Below are 19,801 nucleotides of genomic sequence, written 5' to 3'. Positions count from 1 at the left end.
TGAAAGTCTTCAGTGAACCTGCTCGCTCTTCTGCTCCTTTCTCTCTGCAGACACCACACTAACACAAACTCTAGCTCTGGGTCATTCATTTTCTGACAAAGTGATGAGAATGGTAGATGTATGAGTAAAGTATGAATATAAATGGGTAACGCATAGACATAAATCACATGACAACAAATGAAGAATTATAAGACAATGTGTCTCATGCTCCCCAAATTTATCATTCTGTGTTTTTAACCCTTATTTTCCTTAGAAGTTTCTATAATATTCTTCTGAATATTTATATTTCTAGAACTTTCAGTGATCCACATGAAAAAGTTAAATGGGGTTAATCTTTTATTAATGTGCTTATCCATTTTCAGTTAAAATACGTCATCTTGGAATTCCCGTCATGGCTCAGCAGTTAACGAATCTGATTAGTATCCATAAGGATGCAGGTTCGATCCATGTCCTTGCTCAGTGGGTTAAGGATCCGTGTTGCTGTGAGCTGTGGTGTAGGTCACAGACCCGGCTCGGATCCTGCATTGCTGTGACTATGGCATAGGCTGGCAGCTACAACTTGGATTCGACCCCTAGCCTGGGATATCTCCATATGCCACAGGTGCAGCCCTAAAAAGCAAAAGTAAAATAAAATAATACTTCACCTTGACAAGCAGGGACCGGTGCATCCCATGCGTGATATCCATAGGAAGATTTTCTGCACACAGCGCTGCTCTTCCCAACAAGTCGGAATCCTCGATCACAGGCCCAGCGGACCACACTATTAAGCTGTCCACCTGTCTGACTGATAATATATCCATGAGGTGGTGATTCGGGTGTACTACAATAGAAAGCTTTTTAAAAGAAAAAAAAAAAAAAACATGTAATTAATCAAAAACTCTTTACAATTCAGAATTATAGATCCTTGAAAACAAATACTAGTAACTAAAAATAGGTCAATTGCCATCTACGTGAATTTTATTTCATTTGGACAACATATTATTTTCCATCTATTTGACAATACATTGACACAACTTTTAAGAGATGTAAGTGTTTGGGGCTTTATTCTAATTCTTATTGTCACTGAATATGTCGCCTGACTTGAAATGACATCATACTTTCTTAATACCCTGGAGGTTCAAAAGCCCTACAAATAGTCCACTGAATTTTGGAAGTGGTATATATCCTGTCATTTGAAGGGCTTAAATGCCACAGTCTGGTAGCAGTATTTTAGAACATGTTGTTTACATGTCACTTTGAAATTATCTCCAGACACCTATGTCATGTTGGGTCATGCATTTCATTTGGTGGGTTTTTAAAATAGACCCACCATATTCTATAATCCTCTCTTTCATTTTATTAAAGAGTTTCCATGCTGTCAATAGTGCTTACATATGGTGATAAAAAATGTCAATAAAATAAAACTTTTTTCGTCTCCCGAAGACTGAAATGTCAAAAGATAATGTCAAATGGCTTTTTCATATATATGTACTTTTGAGAATATTCAGCCTGGCAGGATCCATTTACCCTTTGAAACCTCAATGTATTCATCTGAGAAAAATGAGACCTTAGGGGTAAATAGTAAGAAACAGATTGGACTTAGAATATATATGTCATAAACTGTCATTTTCTAAAGGAAAAATATATATTCAATATGTCAAGCTGTTCCTAGGGCTAAAACTGATGTTCTCATTATATTTACATCCAACTTTGTCATGAATATCAACATAAATAAGGACTAGTCTTTAATATAGTAAATCTAATGCTTGTAATTGTTGAATTTAAATGGTTTTCCCTTTAAGTTATTATAATCATTAAAATATAATTTAGGGTACTGAATTTTAGATAGTCTCTGGGTACAACCTTAATAAAAAGACATTTACCTTGATCAAGTGATATAAATATTGATTCAAATATGAAAACTCTTAAGAATAACTTGGGCATATATTTCAATTTTTAAACATTTCTTATTTGCATGCCTAATTTCGTTTTTTAAAATTTAATAGATACCTATCATAGGATAAAAATTGTATACATGTTACAATATAATGTCAAAGACAAGTTACTTCTAATATGTTAAAGATAAACTGTTGATAAATTAAAGTCCAACTATCATCTTACAGTTTTAAAATCAAAGTAGACAAAAAATTGTTTTATTTTTATATTGTATATGTATATGGAAATTTATATAAATGAGTAAAATTTGAGAGTTTACTTTTACAAATAGAATTCAAAAATATTTATGTCTACAATTGTTGTATGATAATAATTTACAAAATATTTAAGGAAGTAATTTTCAGTAGAAGTGATTAGCAATCACACATGGCTTGGCGAAACATGGCCTGAACACTGTATAGAAAGAGATGGCTAATTGGTTGTGAAGCATCCTGTTACTGAGCACATACCCATGGCCTCTGACATGATTTAGGATGGTAATTTAAAAAAATAAATTTTAAAGATTAAAATTAAGTTAAAATTAATTTAAAAGATTAATCTTAATTTAAGGTTAAATTAATTTAAAAGATTAAAATTAAATTTAAAGGATCAAATTTTTAATCTTCACGTGGTAGAAAACTATATACACTTACTCAACAAGAAAAATCATTGGCTCAGTGTCAGCAGAACTTACAAACATGAAGGCATATAGAAAAAGCGATTTTATCTTGATATTAAAAATGATTTTCATCCCATGTCTTTTTAAATATTACTCAATGAAAATCGATGATGATAAAGCAATTATTTTTCAAAACTAAAGGTTTTCAAATGGCATGTTCAACATTTTCTCTTTCAATATTTAATATATTTTAGCAAGTATCACAAATAGGTGGGCAATAATGAAAACAAAAATTTTTACCACTGTATGTTTATCTTTTGTTTCAAGACTCCTCCTTTCATTTAGAAGAGTCATTATATTAAGTAGATCAGATATACACTACTAACACTATTAGTATTTGTGAAAGTTCCAGGAGTTATCTACTGGGGGAAAAAACATTAAAAATATCAGTTTTATTTATAATTAACTTACATAAGTCATAAATACCTTAAGTGCTTTTAATCATTTCAAAAATTATAGGAAATATATAGTATTATTATCATTACAATGAGGAAACTGAGGCATAGAGATATTACATAACTTGCTGAAGAAATCTCAATGGAGGAATTATGATTTAAATTCATGTCTAACTGAATAGTGTCAGTGTCTGTGCTCTTTAGTTGCAACCATACTAAGGATGCAGGTGAGATATGCACTGAAGTTAAAAGTATCACATACCTATATATCTTATCCGGAAGCCTTTTTTGTTATTACCATGATCTGCTGACCATTGAAGAAATACTTCATGACCATTGCTTGTTATATTAAAAGCAGATGAATAATCTCCACTGAGAGAAATAAGCACTGGACTTTGAATATTTGGTCCTTAAGAAAGAAAATAATACAATTTAGATATAACTGAATAATTTATTTTTAGTGTTTTATATATTTAGAATAGTATTAAATGTAATGAAATTGATCCAGAGTGAATCTACTTCACCAAAAATAATTTAAAACATAATATGAAATGTTTGTTTCAAACATTTTAATTCCATAGCTAAAGTAGTTACACTTTATAAGAATCAAGCTAACTACAATTTTCTTAAGGTGTGTAGGTAAATATGATATTGATACTTCTAAAATATTCATAAGATGAGATAAAGTCATTAAAGTAGTTGTTGATACTGAAGGTCTGAATGTATAATTAGAGAATTTGAAAGGAATTCATAAATAGCCAGTAAATATAACCCATGGTTACCATCATACACCTGAAGAACATCAAATTCCTTTTCTGTCTGGAAGAACTCTACAAACATGCTGATGTTATATCCTTTTTCCACAGATATACTCCAGGCACACATCTGAAGATTTGGGTAACTGTCAGGATATCCAGGGCTCAATATGACTCCTGTAGAATCCAGGCGTAATTCATTGGCAGGACAGAGCACTGACGAAAAAATTCATCATTAGATAATGCTAGTGTTTTAGACCTAAGAGAAAATTGCATTTTAAATATACTGAGTATTCTGCTTTCATATTAAATAACAATAAAGGAGACAATACCTCGAGCTATAAATATAAAAAGACAACCTGTATAATAAGCTTGCAGTTCAAAAAATGGGGGGAAGACTAAAATTTTATGGTATTAATTTCTTTTTATTATCACAAGGAAGACATTACTTTTCTGGACAATAAATATATAGATAATTAAAAGAGAGCCATTTATTTCCTTCTATTTCTTCATCTTATTTCTGTACCTTCCTTTATCTTAGGCCTTCGCCCCTCTGCCTCTCTTGTATGTCTCTGCTCTGTTCTTTTTCTTCCCTCCTTTTTCTTCTGTCCTCAAACTTTAACTCACTCAGGTATGAGAGGACAGACAGAAACTGACCTGTCTCAGGGTATTCATTCCAGACAAAGCCACTTCAGATCTCAGGAATATGCTTAAGTCACCAGTTACCTTTCAGTTCTCACTATCTCCAGACCATAAATGTAAAACAAAGCCCAAGTTCTTCTTATTTCATAACAATATCTCTGCTACACATGCTCACAATGTGTGCATATATGTTAATGTATAAGGTATAATAAACTAGCTGTTGGCCTCAAGTGCATTACACATTGGACTAAATAATACAAACACTGACTAAAATTTTCATTTAGAACAAGGGTGAGGACAAGATGATCAAATCCTTATCCCTTAAATGACACCATTTCAGCCTTTTTTTTTTTACTTTCTTTAAGAATTTGAGCTTCTAAGGTGTAGGAAGAGTACTGGAACTATTTGGTATAGCCCAAAAAAGTGTAGCAGTGAAACAATATACACCAAACAGGATTTAGTTCAATACAATAAAGAACTTTTTACTTGTCAAAACAGTAGAAGCTACTGTAGCCACTGCAGTCAATGTTCTATGTGCATCATTACTAAATAGTTTTAAAATATAGCATGGACCTATTTTTGAGTATTATTATGGAAATATTCGAGCAACTGGAGTGAAAGGTAAAGTAGGTAACTTTGGAGGGTTTGGCAAATCGGAAATTCATTTTATGTAATTTCTTAATCCAATTACTATATAGCAACTTCCAACTTGGAGTTGGAATGTTGTGTCTCAAAATAATTAGATGACTATCTTAAATAGAATCTTTGCGTTTCAATGTTTATTTGAATAAGGTAGGCTTGGAAACACCAAATGTAGTTTCTGGAACACAGATGAATAGATGCAGGATTTTTATCGTTTTTTGTTTCCTGGGTGCAAGGAAATGAGATACTTTGAGTTATAAAATCTTCAAGTAGTGTAGAGGTGGAAAAGAGTTAGTAAAATAGTGAATTATGGCAACATATATAATAGCCCTTTAATCAAGTTAATAACTTGAAATAACAATAAAATCTGTCATAACTTAATACATAGATATTTGAACTTTGATTATAGAATGTAGTATAGCTAATCTAAGAACTGTTTTTTTTTATTTTTTTAGCTTTTGCCTCTCTATTTCAAACTGAAATGTTTGCTTCATGTGTATGATTTCAAAATTAAAAAAAATATATTGAATAAATGATCTTAGGTCATTCTCAGTCTAGAAAAGAGAAACCTGATGTTTACTTTTCACAAAATAAAAAAAAAATGTAAAAGAAACAAATTTGAAGTTTAGAAATGGAGTGGAAAACTTGAGTCAAAGATGAATAACAGTGAAATATACAGTTATGGCATATTGCAATAAATACATATGTAATCATATGACAAGTTGAGGTAAATTTTAAGAAAGGGTTTATTTAGGGTTTGCCGGACTATTTCATACTTCTGAAAAATTTAAATAAGTAACTGGGTTACTGAGCATGTTAATCCCTTAGTAAAAACCATTCAGCACTTTCATAGCTTGATACTAAACCCTCTAAGCTCAGCCCTTGCCTGCTTCTCCAGCATTGTTTTCTGCTGCTCCTCCTCTGAAATAGAATGCTTCTAACATACTGGATGACCTATAACCTTTTGAACTTAGCACCTCTGTTAGTGCTTCTGTTTCAAACGTATTTCTCTCATCTGCTGCATTTGAAATGTTAGTGCCTTTCAAGGCCCAGATCAGGTGACACACTTCCCGAACCTCTCCACCATCAACTCAAACAAAATTGTTGGTGTCCTTGGTGCCTCTATAACATATGCTTCCGTTATTGCAGTTAGCGATTTTATGGTTTTGATTTCCTCATGTTTTTTAATCTTTCTTCTTAGGCTATTGTTATTGAAAAGCAAGTGCTGCATCTTATTGGCCTCAATGTTCTTAACTGAAAAAGTATTCCATATTACTTTTGAAAAACTGATATGATTTAATATAATTTACTGTAAACACACAAATTAACCCATTATCATACTAGCCAACATACAGCCAGAACAAGATAATCATCAAGAATAAGAGTAAATATTGCCACTCTAAATTAATTACTGTTAAGCACATTTTGTGAATTATATCACCTACTTGTCACAACAACTTTAAGAAGTATGTACAATCTTTATTCCTATTATGCAAATGAGGAAAATGGTACTCAAAAAATTTTAAGTGCACAAAGTCTCAAGTATTCAGCTGTATGGACCCCATGTTTTTAACCATCAAATGAAATCACATTTCATTTCATTTATATCAAACCCTTTATAGAGCACCATATTTAAAACTGCTATCAGTTTTTTAAGTGTGATATGCACAACCATAAAGGATTCATGGAAGAATAATAAAAATTACATAGCCCATTTTAGGAAAAGTAAAACAAATCAAATAATTTACAATAGATAAAAAAAGTGCATATGAGTTCTATTTATTTATTTATCATGGCTATTTTTTTTTTTAGCAAACTTGTGTATTAACTCAAACAAAAATTTTAAGTCAGCTTTTCAGCTTAAGTGCCTGGGTCAATTAACTAATATAGTAACTCTGCATAGACTCATTTTATTTTATTTTATTTTTATTTTTATTTTTTTGTCTTTTTGCTATTTCTTTGGTCCCCTCCCGCGGTATATGGAGGTTCCAAGGCTAGGGGTTGAATTGGAGCTGTAGCCACTGGCCTACGCCAGAGCCACGGCAATGCGGAATCCGAGCCGCGTCTGCAACCTACACCACAGCTACCTACACCACAGCTCACGCCGGATCGTTAACCCACTGAGCAAGGGCAGGGACCGAACCCGCAACGTCATGGTTCCTAGTCGGATTCGTTAACCACTGCGCCACGACGGGAACTCCATAAACTCATTTTAAGGAGTGATTTATTAACTTTTAGTTAGCACTTGGAGTGTTATTATGATGCCACAATTTATTATCTTTTTTCAGTATTCTTAACAGCAGATAGAATAAGAAGAAATACATTTACTCATCTATGGGAAATTCTGATTTTAGAAATAAGATACAGAAAATTTGAGCAATGAGAGACTCTGAAATTACTACATTAAGAGGATTGATTTCTTTTTTTAAAGTTAAAAATAATATTAAATTGGGATCCAGAAACAAAAAAAAAGTAATGTTGCCCTCCGAGAGCTCATAGGTGATACACTTGAGAATATACAACCAACTTTTAGATGGCCTCTAAAATCACCCAAGGGAAATTCTCATATTGGCACTGGTTTATACCTCTAAACACATCTTTCTTTTTGATACCGTAAAAGCCCCTTTTGAAAATCTTTCTATCTTCTTGTGAAGGCTCCATTGAAGTAAAAAAAAAAATCAGATATTAATTCCTTCTTATAGCATGTTTGTAATAATAAAGAGAAATTTTGCTTTAAACTTAATGTAACAGTTAAGGACACTTTATGGAAAACAGATTTCTATTTCTCAAGAATAAACCCAATGAAGGAAGTAATTCAAGAAAATCTAGGGAGGGAAAATCAAGTTCAATCTGATTTTAATCAGACTACTCAATATTTACAATTAGTTTCTTTGTGTTAGGCAATACTATGGGCCCTAATAGCTACACGAATTAATAATAATACATGATTCTTGAACATCAAAATTCCAGCACAACATTCAAGGTCCATTCTGGTCTTGTCCTTGTAACATCACAAATTCCTTGCAGTCCATACCTCACTGTCTTTCATTTGCGTCTTTGCATGTACATCCGTTAATTTGGACCACCCTTTCTCCATCTCAGTTCTACCAAAGTAGGTCTCATTTCTCACTTGCAACCCATGACCCGAGGAGCAACACCTCCATCAAGCTTTTCCTGTCCCTTAAACAGGTTAAAATGATATCATTCTGTAGCCTTCCAGCCTGTTTCTATACACTATATTGCTACAAACTGTATGGCTGTCATATCACTAAGACTATGTTGCCTTCACAGCAGGGACCTTTACGATTTTTTTGTTTGGTTGGTTGTTTCCTCAGATCCTCATTCTTAACAGGTGCTCAATAAAGTTTAATGATTTTAGTGGTTAGAACAGAAACTATTTGCAATCAACATTGGAACCTTTATTTAAAGTGATTTCTCTTGTTTTCCATCTCCATTTCCACTCTTCACAACAAAAAATAATTTAAAAAGACTTTGGGATAAACTAGAAAAAATTAACTTTGGATGAATAAGAAATGTTTAAAGTGAAATCTGAGAAATAACAGAATTAAAAATACTACCTCTGAGTTGTATAATTTTTAACATTGCCAATTAAATCTATAATTATATAAAAATAGATTTTTTCAATTTTTCTAGTATTGAATTAAATGTAAATCAAATATTAGAAATAAATAATCATAAGAATTGATACCTTGACAAACTGGAGGTGCTCCATCCATCTGGAGTCTTTCTCCTAATCTGCATGTCAGAATCGCATTACCAACCAAAGTAAATCCTGGAAGACACTGATACCTAATAATATCACCTAATTAAAAACAAAGAGGCAAAGAGGGCTTCAGATTAGCAACAAGGTAATGATTAAAATGAACATATGTATCCATTACAAAATCAGAATATTTTTGCATTCATTTTCAGTTAGAATAAAAATTAAATTCTATTAGTTATAAGTAGAGATTATATTCAAAATATTGAACTACTAGGATGGAATAAGCACTAATCAATCAGAACTCAAGCTAAGAATAAAATACAAGTAAAACTATACTGAGGCAATCTGGCTAGATACATGTAAGAGTAGTAAGTAAATAATCCAGTTGGGAGAGGTAAGATATTCATTACAAATATATCAAGCAGTTAAAAGATTCCTAGTTATTGCCATTAAGATTAGATTTATATTGGTCTCTGATATTTTCTTACACTTCTTAACCAAAATAGGATAATGATGATAAAATTTATTATGGAAACATTAAGATATTTTATTACATAATTTTTTAAATTATAAGAAATTATTGGGATTAAATTTCCAACTAATTTTTTTTTTTAAGGTCCACACCTGCAGTATATGGAAGTTTCCATGATGGCATCAAATCAGAGCTGCAGATGCTGGCCTACACCACAGCCACAGTATCACAGGATCCAAGCCATGTCTGTGACCTACACTGCAGTTCACGGCAATGCCAGATCCTTAACCCACTGAGCAGAGCCAGAGATAGAACCTACATCCTCATGGGTACTAGTTGGGTTTGTTACTGCTAAGCGATAATGGGAACTACTCCAACTTAGTCTTAAAAGGACTTTATTTATGATCAAATTGAACATGAAAAACTAACTGTTTTCAAGGATATGGAAATAAAACATGTCTTCTAATACACCCTACATATATCTTCATTGTACATATCAGGCTTATGCTTGAATGCAAAGAACAGTAGTTAAGACTAAGGAAGTTAAAACTTCCTACAAGAAGGCAGCAAAAGAATTATTTGAAAGGAACTACCAGAATAGTTATATGATTCAAATTCCTGCACTAACTGTACCTCCTGGAAATACAGAATTCTATCTTCTTGTCTAATCCTCCTTTCCTCTTTTCACTGCTACCCAGTCTTAATTCTAAACAATCCCCATCAAAACAGGGAAAGAAGGTCTAAGACAGGCTGCTACTATTCTTTATTTTTATTTATTTTAAAGTAAAAACCTCTATTAATGTCATGGTTTTTTTTTTTTCAAAGTAATTTAACAGACTTTACCTATTTCAAATTCATCATCTTCCGTCAAAATTTCAGCATTGGGTACGGGTGGTGGAGGCTGACACACTCTGAGTTGATAGGCTATAAAAACAGACAATGTGTTTATTCTTTCTCTGAGCAGCTACATATATCCATATTTGTGGAAAAAAAGGAAATTATATAAAGTTTATTCATGAGAATAAAAATAAATGGTAGAATTTATCGTTTCAACTGCTTATTTTTAGAAATTGCTACAAAATTGAGGGAATATTGACAGAATCCCCTGCACTGACAAAATGCCTAGCACACTGTCATAATTGCAAACAAGTACTCACTTATTCTATTCCAGATAAATTATAAACACTTTTAATGCTAATAGTTCTCACAAAAATTTTACTTATTACACAATTTTTGTAACCAGTTCTATAATTATCCCCATTTTATAAAAGAAAAACTGTTAAGAGGGTTAAAGAATTTGTCTAATTCACACAACTATAATATGGCAGATCTGGGATTTGAACATAGACCATCTGTTTCAGAGCCTTCTTTTATAAAGTATCTATTTGCTAAATTTTATGTTTCTAATTATCTATATCGCTTGAACAAGTCATCTCATTAGATCAGATAGGTTCCTATTCGGCATAAGTTAAAGGTCACTGAAAAAAAAAGGTCACTTAAATGCTATGAATTTAAGCATTATGACCCCTGGCCCCATTTGATATCTATATCACAATAATTTGCTTGATTAAATACTTATTTTCACTAGTTATCTTCAAAGGATGGGATATACTTTTATTCATTCAGGAGACACATTTTACACTATTATAACATTTGAAGACAATGTATTTATGTGCTTAATTTTATTACTTAAAATTAGGTTAAGTTCTTCATATACCTCAATACAGAAATAAAAAGAATGAGGCTTAAAAAACATAGTAACTTGCCAGAGATCTCACAACTAGTACAGGGCTTATCTAGGACTCCAGCCTATGTCCTCCAACTTCAAAGCCTATACTTTCAATACTGGCTCTATTTTGAGAGTATTATTAGAGTCCCAGGGAGTATTAAGTAGACCAGTTGAGGAAAAGTCTGATAAAAAGAGATGAAGGAGATAAATTTTAAAGGATAGGTAAGATTTTTCCAGTTACGAAGAATAATAAATCGTGGGCATAAGAGCATTTCAGATGGAGGAGGAGACATAAGCAAAAATGACAACTGTCAAAATTAAATGTGTTGTAAGAAATGCCAGAGGTAAGAGAAAGGGGAGAAGAAGACAGACAGCTCTAAACAGAAAAATCCTTATGAGATTATGCTTTAGAGGAGAGGATTTTATCTGAACTTAATGAGAACAGAAGCAACTCACAAGTTAGGGAAATATATAAAAAAAGAGAAGTATAGAGATGCTCGTATGTGTATTATTTTATTTTCATTTTCCTGCAAAGTTATTAACATTTATGCTAATAAGAAATTATTTTATTATTTTAAAGAAAAAGCACATTTTGATTAGTGAGAAATCCATGACTCCTGTCATCTGTAGAACATGCTTAGAAGGACCTAGATAATTCATTTGGGGAGATTAACAGACTAGAGGCTGCACCTGCACCAAATGGAAGTTCCCAGGCTAGGGGTCTAATCAAAGCTGTAGCTGTTGGCCAACACCCCAGCCACATCAATGGCAGATCCAAGCTGTGTCTGTGACCTACACTGCAGCTCATGGCAATGACAGATCCTTAACCCACAGAGCGAGGCCAGGGATCTAACCTGCGTCCTCATGGATGCTAGTCAGGTTCGTTACTGCTGAACCACAATGGGAACTCCCTAGGAATAATTATTAATGATGAAGATGATGCTTAAAGATACTATGTTATTACCCCAAGACCACATGTGTGCTGTGAACTAAATTCTTTCTTATTCTCTGTTCTTTATTAGCATCAGCAGTTTTATAAACTGTGTCCCTACAGCCAAGGGATCAACTTGGTGTCATGGAGGCTATGAGGAGGCATAATGTCCTTGCCTTCTGCATCTCATGAACAATCCTATTTTCACCAGTTTTGGAGATTTGAGTTCTGAATAAACTTTCTTTTGAACAAATGTTCTACAATCTCCACTTGAATGATTTCACCAATTCTTTTAACTTAAAGTCTGACTTTGTGTCTCAATTTCCTATTTTTTTTTTCCCCACTGTACAGCAAGGGGGTCAGGTTATCCTTACATGTATACATTACAATTACATTTTTCCCCCAGCCTTTCTTCTGTTGCAACATGAGTATCTAGACAAAGTTCTCAATGCGATTCAGCAGGATCTCCTTGTAAATCTAAGTTGTGTCTGATAAGCCCAAGCTCCCGATCCCTCCCACTCCCTCCTCCTCCCATCAGGCAGCCACAAGTCTCTTCTCCAAGTCCATGATTTTCTTTTCTAAGGAGATGTTCATTTGTGCTGGATATTAGATTCCAGTTATAAGTGATATCATATGGTATTTGTCTTTGTCTTTCTGGCTCATTTCACTCAGTATGAGATTCTCTAGTTCCACCCATGTTGCTGCAAATGGCATTATGTCATTCTTTTTAATGGCTGAGTAGTATTCCATGGTGTATATATACCACCTCTTCCGAATCCAATCCTCTGTCGATGGACATTTGGGTTGTTTCCATGTCTTGGCTATTGTGAATAGTGCTGCAATGAACATGCGGGTGCACATGTCTCTTTTAAGTAGCGTTTTGTCCGGATAGATGCCCAAGAGTGGGATTGTGGGGTCATATGGAAGTTCTATGTATAGATTTCTAAGGTATCTCCAAACTGTTCTCCATAGTGGCTGTACCAGTTTACATTCCCACCAGCCATGCAGGAGGGTTCCCTTTTCTCCACAGCCCCTCCAGCACTTGTTATTTGTGGATTTATTAATGATGGCCATTCTGACTGGTGTGAGGTGATATCTCATGGTAGTTTTTATTTGCATTTCTCTTATAACCAGCGATGTTGAGCATTTTTTCATGTGTTTATTGGCCATCTGTATATCTTCTTTGGAGAAATGTCTATTCAGGTCTTTTGCCCATTTTTCCATTGATTGATTGGCTTTTTTGCTGTTGGGTTGTATAAGTCGTTTATATATTCTAGAGATTAAGCCCTTGTCGGTTGCATCATTTGAAACTATTTTCTCAATTTCCTATTTTTTATCAACAGGATAAACATCTTTTCTGAGCTCTTCACTGCCTACTTCCCCTTTACTGTTATTTTATAATCACAGAACTCTTTTGTGGCACATGTAATCATGACCTGTTTCAAAATTTATTATTTTCCATTTATTAATTTACTTTTTCATTGTGACTCCTTCTAAGCTTTACTTAAATAACATGAGGGAGGATACTGTTTATCTGTCTTTTTCACAATTAGCTCCTATCACTTTGCTTATAATCTGACAAATATTTGCTAAAAACACACAAAACATAGGTTTTCCCAAAAGGGAAAGAGTATCTAAATAAATAGGTTTCCCTAAGATGACTCTAAAACTGCAGATGGGAATTAAATAGAAACAATTGTGCCTCAGAGTGCTACAGAATGGGATTTAAACAGGACCTGAGATGCTTTTCAGCACTGAACTATGTAATTTTGATTATATTGCAAAGGAGAAAAGAAAAATAAAAGTCATCTATTTGCATTTGTTTTTCTTTTGACTCTTGAAGATAAAGTACTACAAAAAGTTAAGTCATACATCTGCCAATAATTCTGTTTTCAATCTTACCAATTTCTACTAGTTACTTTGTTAAAATAAATTTAAAGTGCATGCAGTGTCTTTCAATTCTTGAGACCCATAGCTCAGTGTAGAGCCCTGTCATTCCATCATACCTCTTGTATTTGATTGAATAGTGTCCTTCCAAATTTATGTCTTTCTTAGAACCTTTGAATATAATTTGGAAATAGGATTGTTGTAGATATAATGAGTTAAATTGAGGTACTGAATTAAGGGGGTCCTTAAACCACTATGGTTCCTGTCATAACAATTAAAGAGACAGAGAGATGAACACACAGGAAAAACATGTGGTGACAAGGACAGAGAATGAAGTAAATTATCTATAAGTGAAGGAATGTCAGAGATTTCTGGTTACCATTAGAAGCCAGGATAAGCCAAGGAAGGATCCTCAACCAAGAGCCTTCAGAGACAGCATGGCCTTTCTATACATTGATTTTGTAAGTCTTCCCTCCACAACTATGAGAGAAAAAATTTCTGCCAGGTTAAGCCACCCAGTCTGTGGGATTTAGGTAGAGAGTACTTATGCAGAAGCCACTGTGTGCCACGGACATTGTAAGGTGCTTTACATGAGTTATTTCATTTAATTACCAACTTACTATATCAAGATACATGTAAATATACCCATGTTGCAAAAAGGAATTCTAAATTTAAAAATGGGTGAATTGTCTGTCCAATTCATTGAGCCAAAACTTGATCTACATTTTGCTTGAAAACTCCTACATTTTTCTCCCACATTTACAGATAAATCGACCAGGACTGGAAGATTATTTTGATGATCTCATTTCCCTATTATAAATGTAGAGTGGCTTTTCATAGCCTACAGATTACACATATAATATTATATTATCTTAATTCTCACCAATTCCTCCTGTGAGGTGTCTGTTGTACTTCCTCCCAATTTTCCCAGGCCCCTTGTATTTGTATGTTAATTTCTTACTCCACATTATCATCTTTACAACCTTGCCAATCTGGAAACTGGTACCATAAAACTTAACGTTTAGTTTTCTACTGTCTTGAGTAGACAATCTTAATAACCGATCTATTATTCTTGTTCCGTGTTTAGCTTTTGGGGGAACATTGGGCACATATTTTCATTTCCTATAATGTCTGGCACAGCTCCTTCTGTTACCTGTTAAATATATATGGTTGAAGGCCTACTATGTGCCAGGCACCATATCATATGTTCTGGAAAGACAATAGTGAACAAAGCAGACACAATCTTGTCCTTATAGGCACTAATTGTTGTGAGATATTAATCAAATGATATCATTAATGAGTAGAATTGAACTTATTAAAACTAGATGTGTATGTGTGTGTGTGTGTGTGCGTGTTGAGGAGACAGATCTCACAGAGAAGAATAAATCAACTGGAGGAATCAGCAGGTATAAAGGCAGCAAAGAGGGAGGCCAGGGAGGCTGGGGTGAGAGGACCTGTGGAAAATGAGAAGGGATGAGAAAGAGAGGTAAACTAGGGCTATATCTGACAGGAATCTACAGGCCATGCTCAAGATTTATTTTAATCTGATGTCAACAGGAAATCTATGAAGAGTTTTATATTTGGGAATAATCAGATTTCTTCCTTAAAAAAATAACTCTGGCTACAGTAGAAATCAACACAATTGGAAGGGGACAAACGTGGGTGCCTGGAGACTAGTAATGTTATTGCAGTGGGTGTTAAATAAACAATTGTTAATTGATTCTAAAAAAACTCACAAATATCCCCAAATGACTTGACTTGAAATTAAAAGTCTTGATTATGATTTCCAAGACTTTTTCTAACTTTGTTTAATTAACTTCAGGCCACCTATTAAGCAGTTTAAATTTTTAGCTGCAAATAAGCAAAGGTAGTTCCTCTCCTCCACTTAAAACTTGAGTACCCCTGATTTGTTGTATCACCCACCTACCGATGCCATTCCCACCTCATAAATACATTAAACCACATTTCTTCACTTCTTCATCACAAACTTTGGAAACTCAAATCAAACTGAACCCTTACTGTAGTCTCTTCCATTCCCTACATCAACATAGCTCTTAAATAGTTGACACTGTAACATTTGATAACATGTCTAAACATGTTATTTCATTTTACTTTCATTTAGCTTGCTTTCTTAAAACCTATCTTCCTATCTCTTTTAGAAGTCTGTCTTTGGTTGACTAGAACTGAGACATCTTCACTGATAATGCAGTTACTCTGTTTCATATCTCTCTATTTTCCCTCTGGTGATTTTCAGTCTGTAAGAATTATTTGTTAACTATCCTTTTTTTTTTCTTTTGCATTCTTACATTCTAGAATGCAAGAATGTAAGACTGCGTGATATTCCTTTTCTAATATTTCATTGTTAGTATACAGAAATGTGACTGGTTTCTGAATGTTAATCTTATATCCTGCTACTTTGCCTTTGGAATGGATTAGCAATGAGATCCTGCTGTGTAGCACTGGGAACAATGTCTAGTCACTTATGATGCAGCATGACAATGTGAGAAAAAAGAATGTATACATGTATGTATAATTGGGTCACCATGCTATACGGTAGAAAAAAATAATGTATTGTGGAAATTAAAAAAAAAATTTAATGGGATGATATGAACAGAAAAAAAAAAAAAGACTGCCTGGGAGCAGAGACTGCTGTTTATCTTAGTAACTGCTAAACCCTCAGGGCATAATACAGTACCTGATAGAGCACTATCTGATAAATATTTTCTGAGTGAATGAATGCTAGACAAATAGAAGGAATGGTGAATAAGTAAAAAATACATATGAAATACATTCTTAGAATATTGAATATGGACTTGATCCACACTTTCTAGGTTTAAATTCTGCTTCTAATACTGACGAATTAGGAAATCTTGGGCAAGTTTGTCACCCACTAACTCACGTTTCTTCATTTGTAAAATATAATGATAATGGCACTAATTTTATGCCACCCCAATAGGCCACTATAAGGATCAAAAGGTTTATACATACAAAGCACTTGATGGCAGATAGTAAGTGCTCTGTAAAGGTAAGCTCTTATAATATCAGGTTAGATTTCCAGGTAATTGGTGTTCACAAATAAATAAGAACAACTGTTTTTTGTTTGTTTGTATTTCTAGGGCCACACCCACAGCATATGGAAGTTCCCAGGCTAGGGGTCAGATTGGAGCTATAGCTCCCAGTCTATGCCACAGCCATGGCAATGCCAGATCCAAACCATGTCTGCGAACTACACCAAAATTCAAAGTAACACCGTATCCTTAACCCACTGAGCAAGGCTACGGATCAAACCAGCATCCTCAACCCATGCTAGTTGAGTTCATTACCACTGAGCCACAACAGGAACTCCCTGATAAAATGTTAATACTTTCTAGGAGTTCCCATTGTGGCTCAGTGGGTTAAGAATCCAACACAGTATTTATGAGGATATGGGGTTGATTCCTGGCTTTGCTCAGTGGGTTAAGGATGCAGCATTGCTGCAAGATGTGCTGTAGGTTGCAGATGTGGTTCAGATCCCATGTTGCTGAGGCTGTGGCGTAGGCCAGCAGCTGCAGCTCTGATTTGACCCCTAGCCTGGCAACTTCCATATTCTGCAGGTGCAGCCATGAAAAGGAAAAAAAAGAGAGAGAGAAAATATTAATACTTTCTGTATTTCTCAAGTTTCACTTTTTATTTATAGAAGACATTTTGGTTTGACAATTACTGAAATAATTATGATCTAAATTTAGGCATATAATCTTGGTTGGTAGAAGTAGGGTATAAGTCAAAGGTCTGAGATGTGATACCTCAGATGTATGGTAATTAAAGGCAGTAATGGGGAAATAAATATTTCAGCTCTGCCTCTTTCTGAAGAGGTTTCCATCATACCAATCAACATCACAGAAAAACATATATCCTTCGATTTGTGTCTCTGAGTAATTTCCTGTGCACAAAACATCCTGATCTACTATCTAGTCTGGAAGCAAACTATGCTCAAATCTTGGCTTTGCTACTTGCTCACTCTATGACCTTAAGGCAAATTTTAAGGCTCTGTACTTCACTCTTCACATCTGTAAAATAAACATAAACCTAAGATTGAGTTACTACATAGTAAAATGCTTAGAATAGCACCTACACATAATATGATTTCAAAGGGAGAGTGCATCCCCTGTTTGGCAAAGATTAACATGGACATGGCTGCTGTGATGGCAGATGTGCCTTGAACACATAAAATCTCAATCTGATATGATCTTATTCACAAACTTGATGTCATTCAAAGGGCTAGAGCCCATGTGACTTCCCAGAATATCAACCTATTCATTTTTTATCTAATTTAAATTGACTATATTTTGAAATGAACCTTTCCACAGAAAAGAAAATCATTAACTTGGAGAACAGACTTGTGGTTGTCAAGGGGGAAGGGGAGGAAGAGGGATGGATTGCGAGCTTGGGGTTAATAGATGTAGGCTATTGTCTTTGGAATGGATTAGCAATGAGATCCTGCTGTGTAGCATTGGGAACTATGTCTAGTCACTTATAATGGAGGCTGAAAATATGAGAAAAAAGAATGTATACATGTATGTGTAACTGGGTCACCATGCTGTACAGTGAAAATTGACAGAACACTGTAAACCAGCTATAATGGAAAAAAATAAAAATAATTATATAAAAAAATGAAAATTCTAATATTCTTCATTTTACATTGATGTACTTTACACTGTAACATAAAGTCCTTGAGTTTAGTGTGTCATTTTATAGCCATATATAGTATATGCTACACATGTCTGTGGTCTCAAAACTGCTGACACATTACCCTGGAAATCATATTCAATAAATGCTAACTCCTAACTAATTAAATTCAGAAAGATATCATCCTCTATCATGTATATTCTTTGGTTAAATTGAAAACAAATAAACAACTCTAAAATGAATATACCCAATATTGTATGAGTAGGAATCACAGATTATTTGAGTGAGAAATTACCTTATACATCAGCTATTCTAATCTCTTTATTTTGGGAGTGAGAGAAGAAAGAGAAAGCCTAGAGAAGTGCAGTTAGGTAAACTAAAACACACATCCAATTTCAGACAGAAATGAAAAAAAATTTATATACTTAATTTTTTAATTTTAATTTTTTAATGTTATACCCCATTTAATTTTATTTTTTATCATTTATTTATATATGTATTTTTTTCTAGTGTACAGCATGGTGACCCAGTTACACATACATGTATACATTCTTTTTTCTCACATTACGTGTTCATAAGTGACTAGACAGAGTTCCTGGTGCTACACAGCAGGATCCCATTGCTAATTCAGCCCGAGGGCAACATTCTATATCTATTTACCCCAAGCTCTCAGTCCCTTCCACTTCCTCCCCTTCCCCCTTGGCAGCCACAAGTCTATTCTCTTTCTTTTCTGTGGAAAGTTTCATTTGTGCCTTATATTAGATTCCAGATATGTGAATCACATGGTATTTGTCTTTCTTTCTGACTTACTTCACTCAGGATGAGAGTCTCTACTTCTATCCATGTTGCTGCAAATGTCATTATGTTATTCTTTTTTTTATGGCTGAGTAGTATTCCATTGTGTATATATACCACATCTTCCTAATCCAATCATCTGTCCATGGGCATTTGGGTTGCTTCCATGTCTTGGTTATTGTGAATAGTGCTGCAGTGAACATGCGGGCACATGTGTCTTTTTTAAGGAGAGTTTTTTCTGGCTATATGCCCAAGAGTGGGATTGGTGGGTCATATGGTAGTTCTATGTGTAGATTTCTAATGTACCTCCATACTGTTCTCCGTAGTGGTTATACCAGTTTACACTCCCACCAGTAGTGCAGGAGGGTTCCCTTTTCTCCACACCCCCTCCAGCATTTGCTATTTGTGGACTTATTAGAAAGGAAATTTTTTTTTAAGTTTTTTATTATTTTGCTTTTAGGGTCACACCTACAGCACATGGATGTTTCCAGGCTAGGGGTCAAATCGTAGCTGCAGATGCTGGCCATAGCCACAGTCACAGCCACAGGGAATCTGGGCTGCATATCTGACC

General features: G+C 34.1%; 1 protein-coding gene across 2 annotated transcripts in view; it reads right to left on the bottom strand.

The window, feature by feature from the left end:
* CSMD3 (CUB and Sushi multiple domains 3) overlaps positions 1–19,801 on the bottom strand; it is a 1,203,192-nt gene that overhangs the window by 95,674 nt on the left and 1,087,717 nt on the right. For both annotated transcript variants that reach the window (XM_047783389.1, XM_047783390.1), the window contains 5 exons: positions 10,067–10,147; positions 8,737–8,850; positions 3,771–3,959; positions 3,251–3,397; positions 645–833 (listed from right to left, as the gene is read on the bottom strand). In XM_047783389.1, coding sequence (XP_047639345.1) covers positions 645–833; positions 3,251–3,397; positions 3,771–3,959; positions 8,737–8,850; positions 10,067–10,147 — 720 coding nt within the window. The remainder of the gene's footprint in view (positions 1–644; positions 834–3,250; positions 3,398–3,770; positions 3,960–8,736; positions 8,851–10,066; positions 10,148–19,801) is intronic.

The sequence above is a fragment of the Phacochoerus africanus genome, chromosome 6 (genome assembly GCF_016906955.1).
Source record: "Phacochoerus africanus isolate WHEZ1 chromosome 6, ROS_Pafr_v1, whole genome shotgun sequence".
In the NCBI taxonomy this organism is placed as follows: domain Eukaryota; kingdom Metazoa; phylum Chordata; class Mammalia; order Artiodactyla; family Suidae; genus Phacochoerus; species Phacochoerus africanus.
This window is presented reverse-complemented; position numbering and strand designations above follow the sequence as displayed.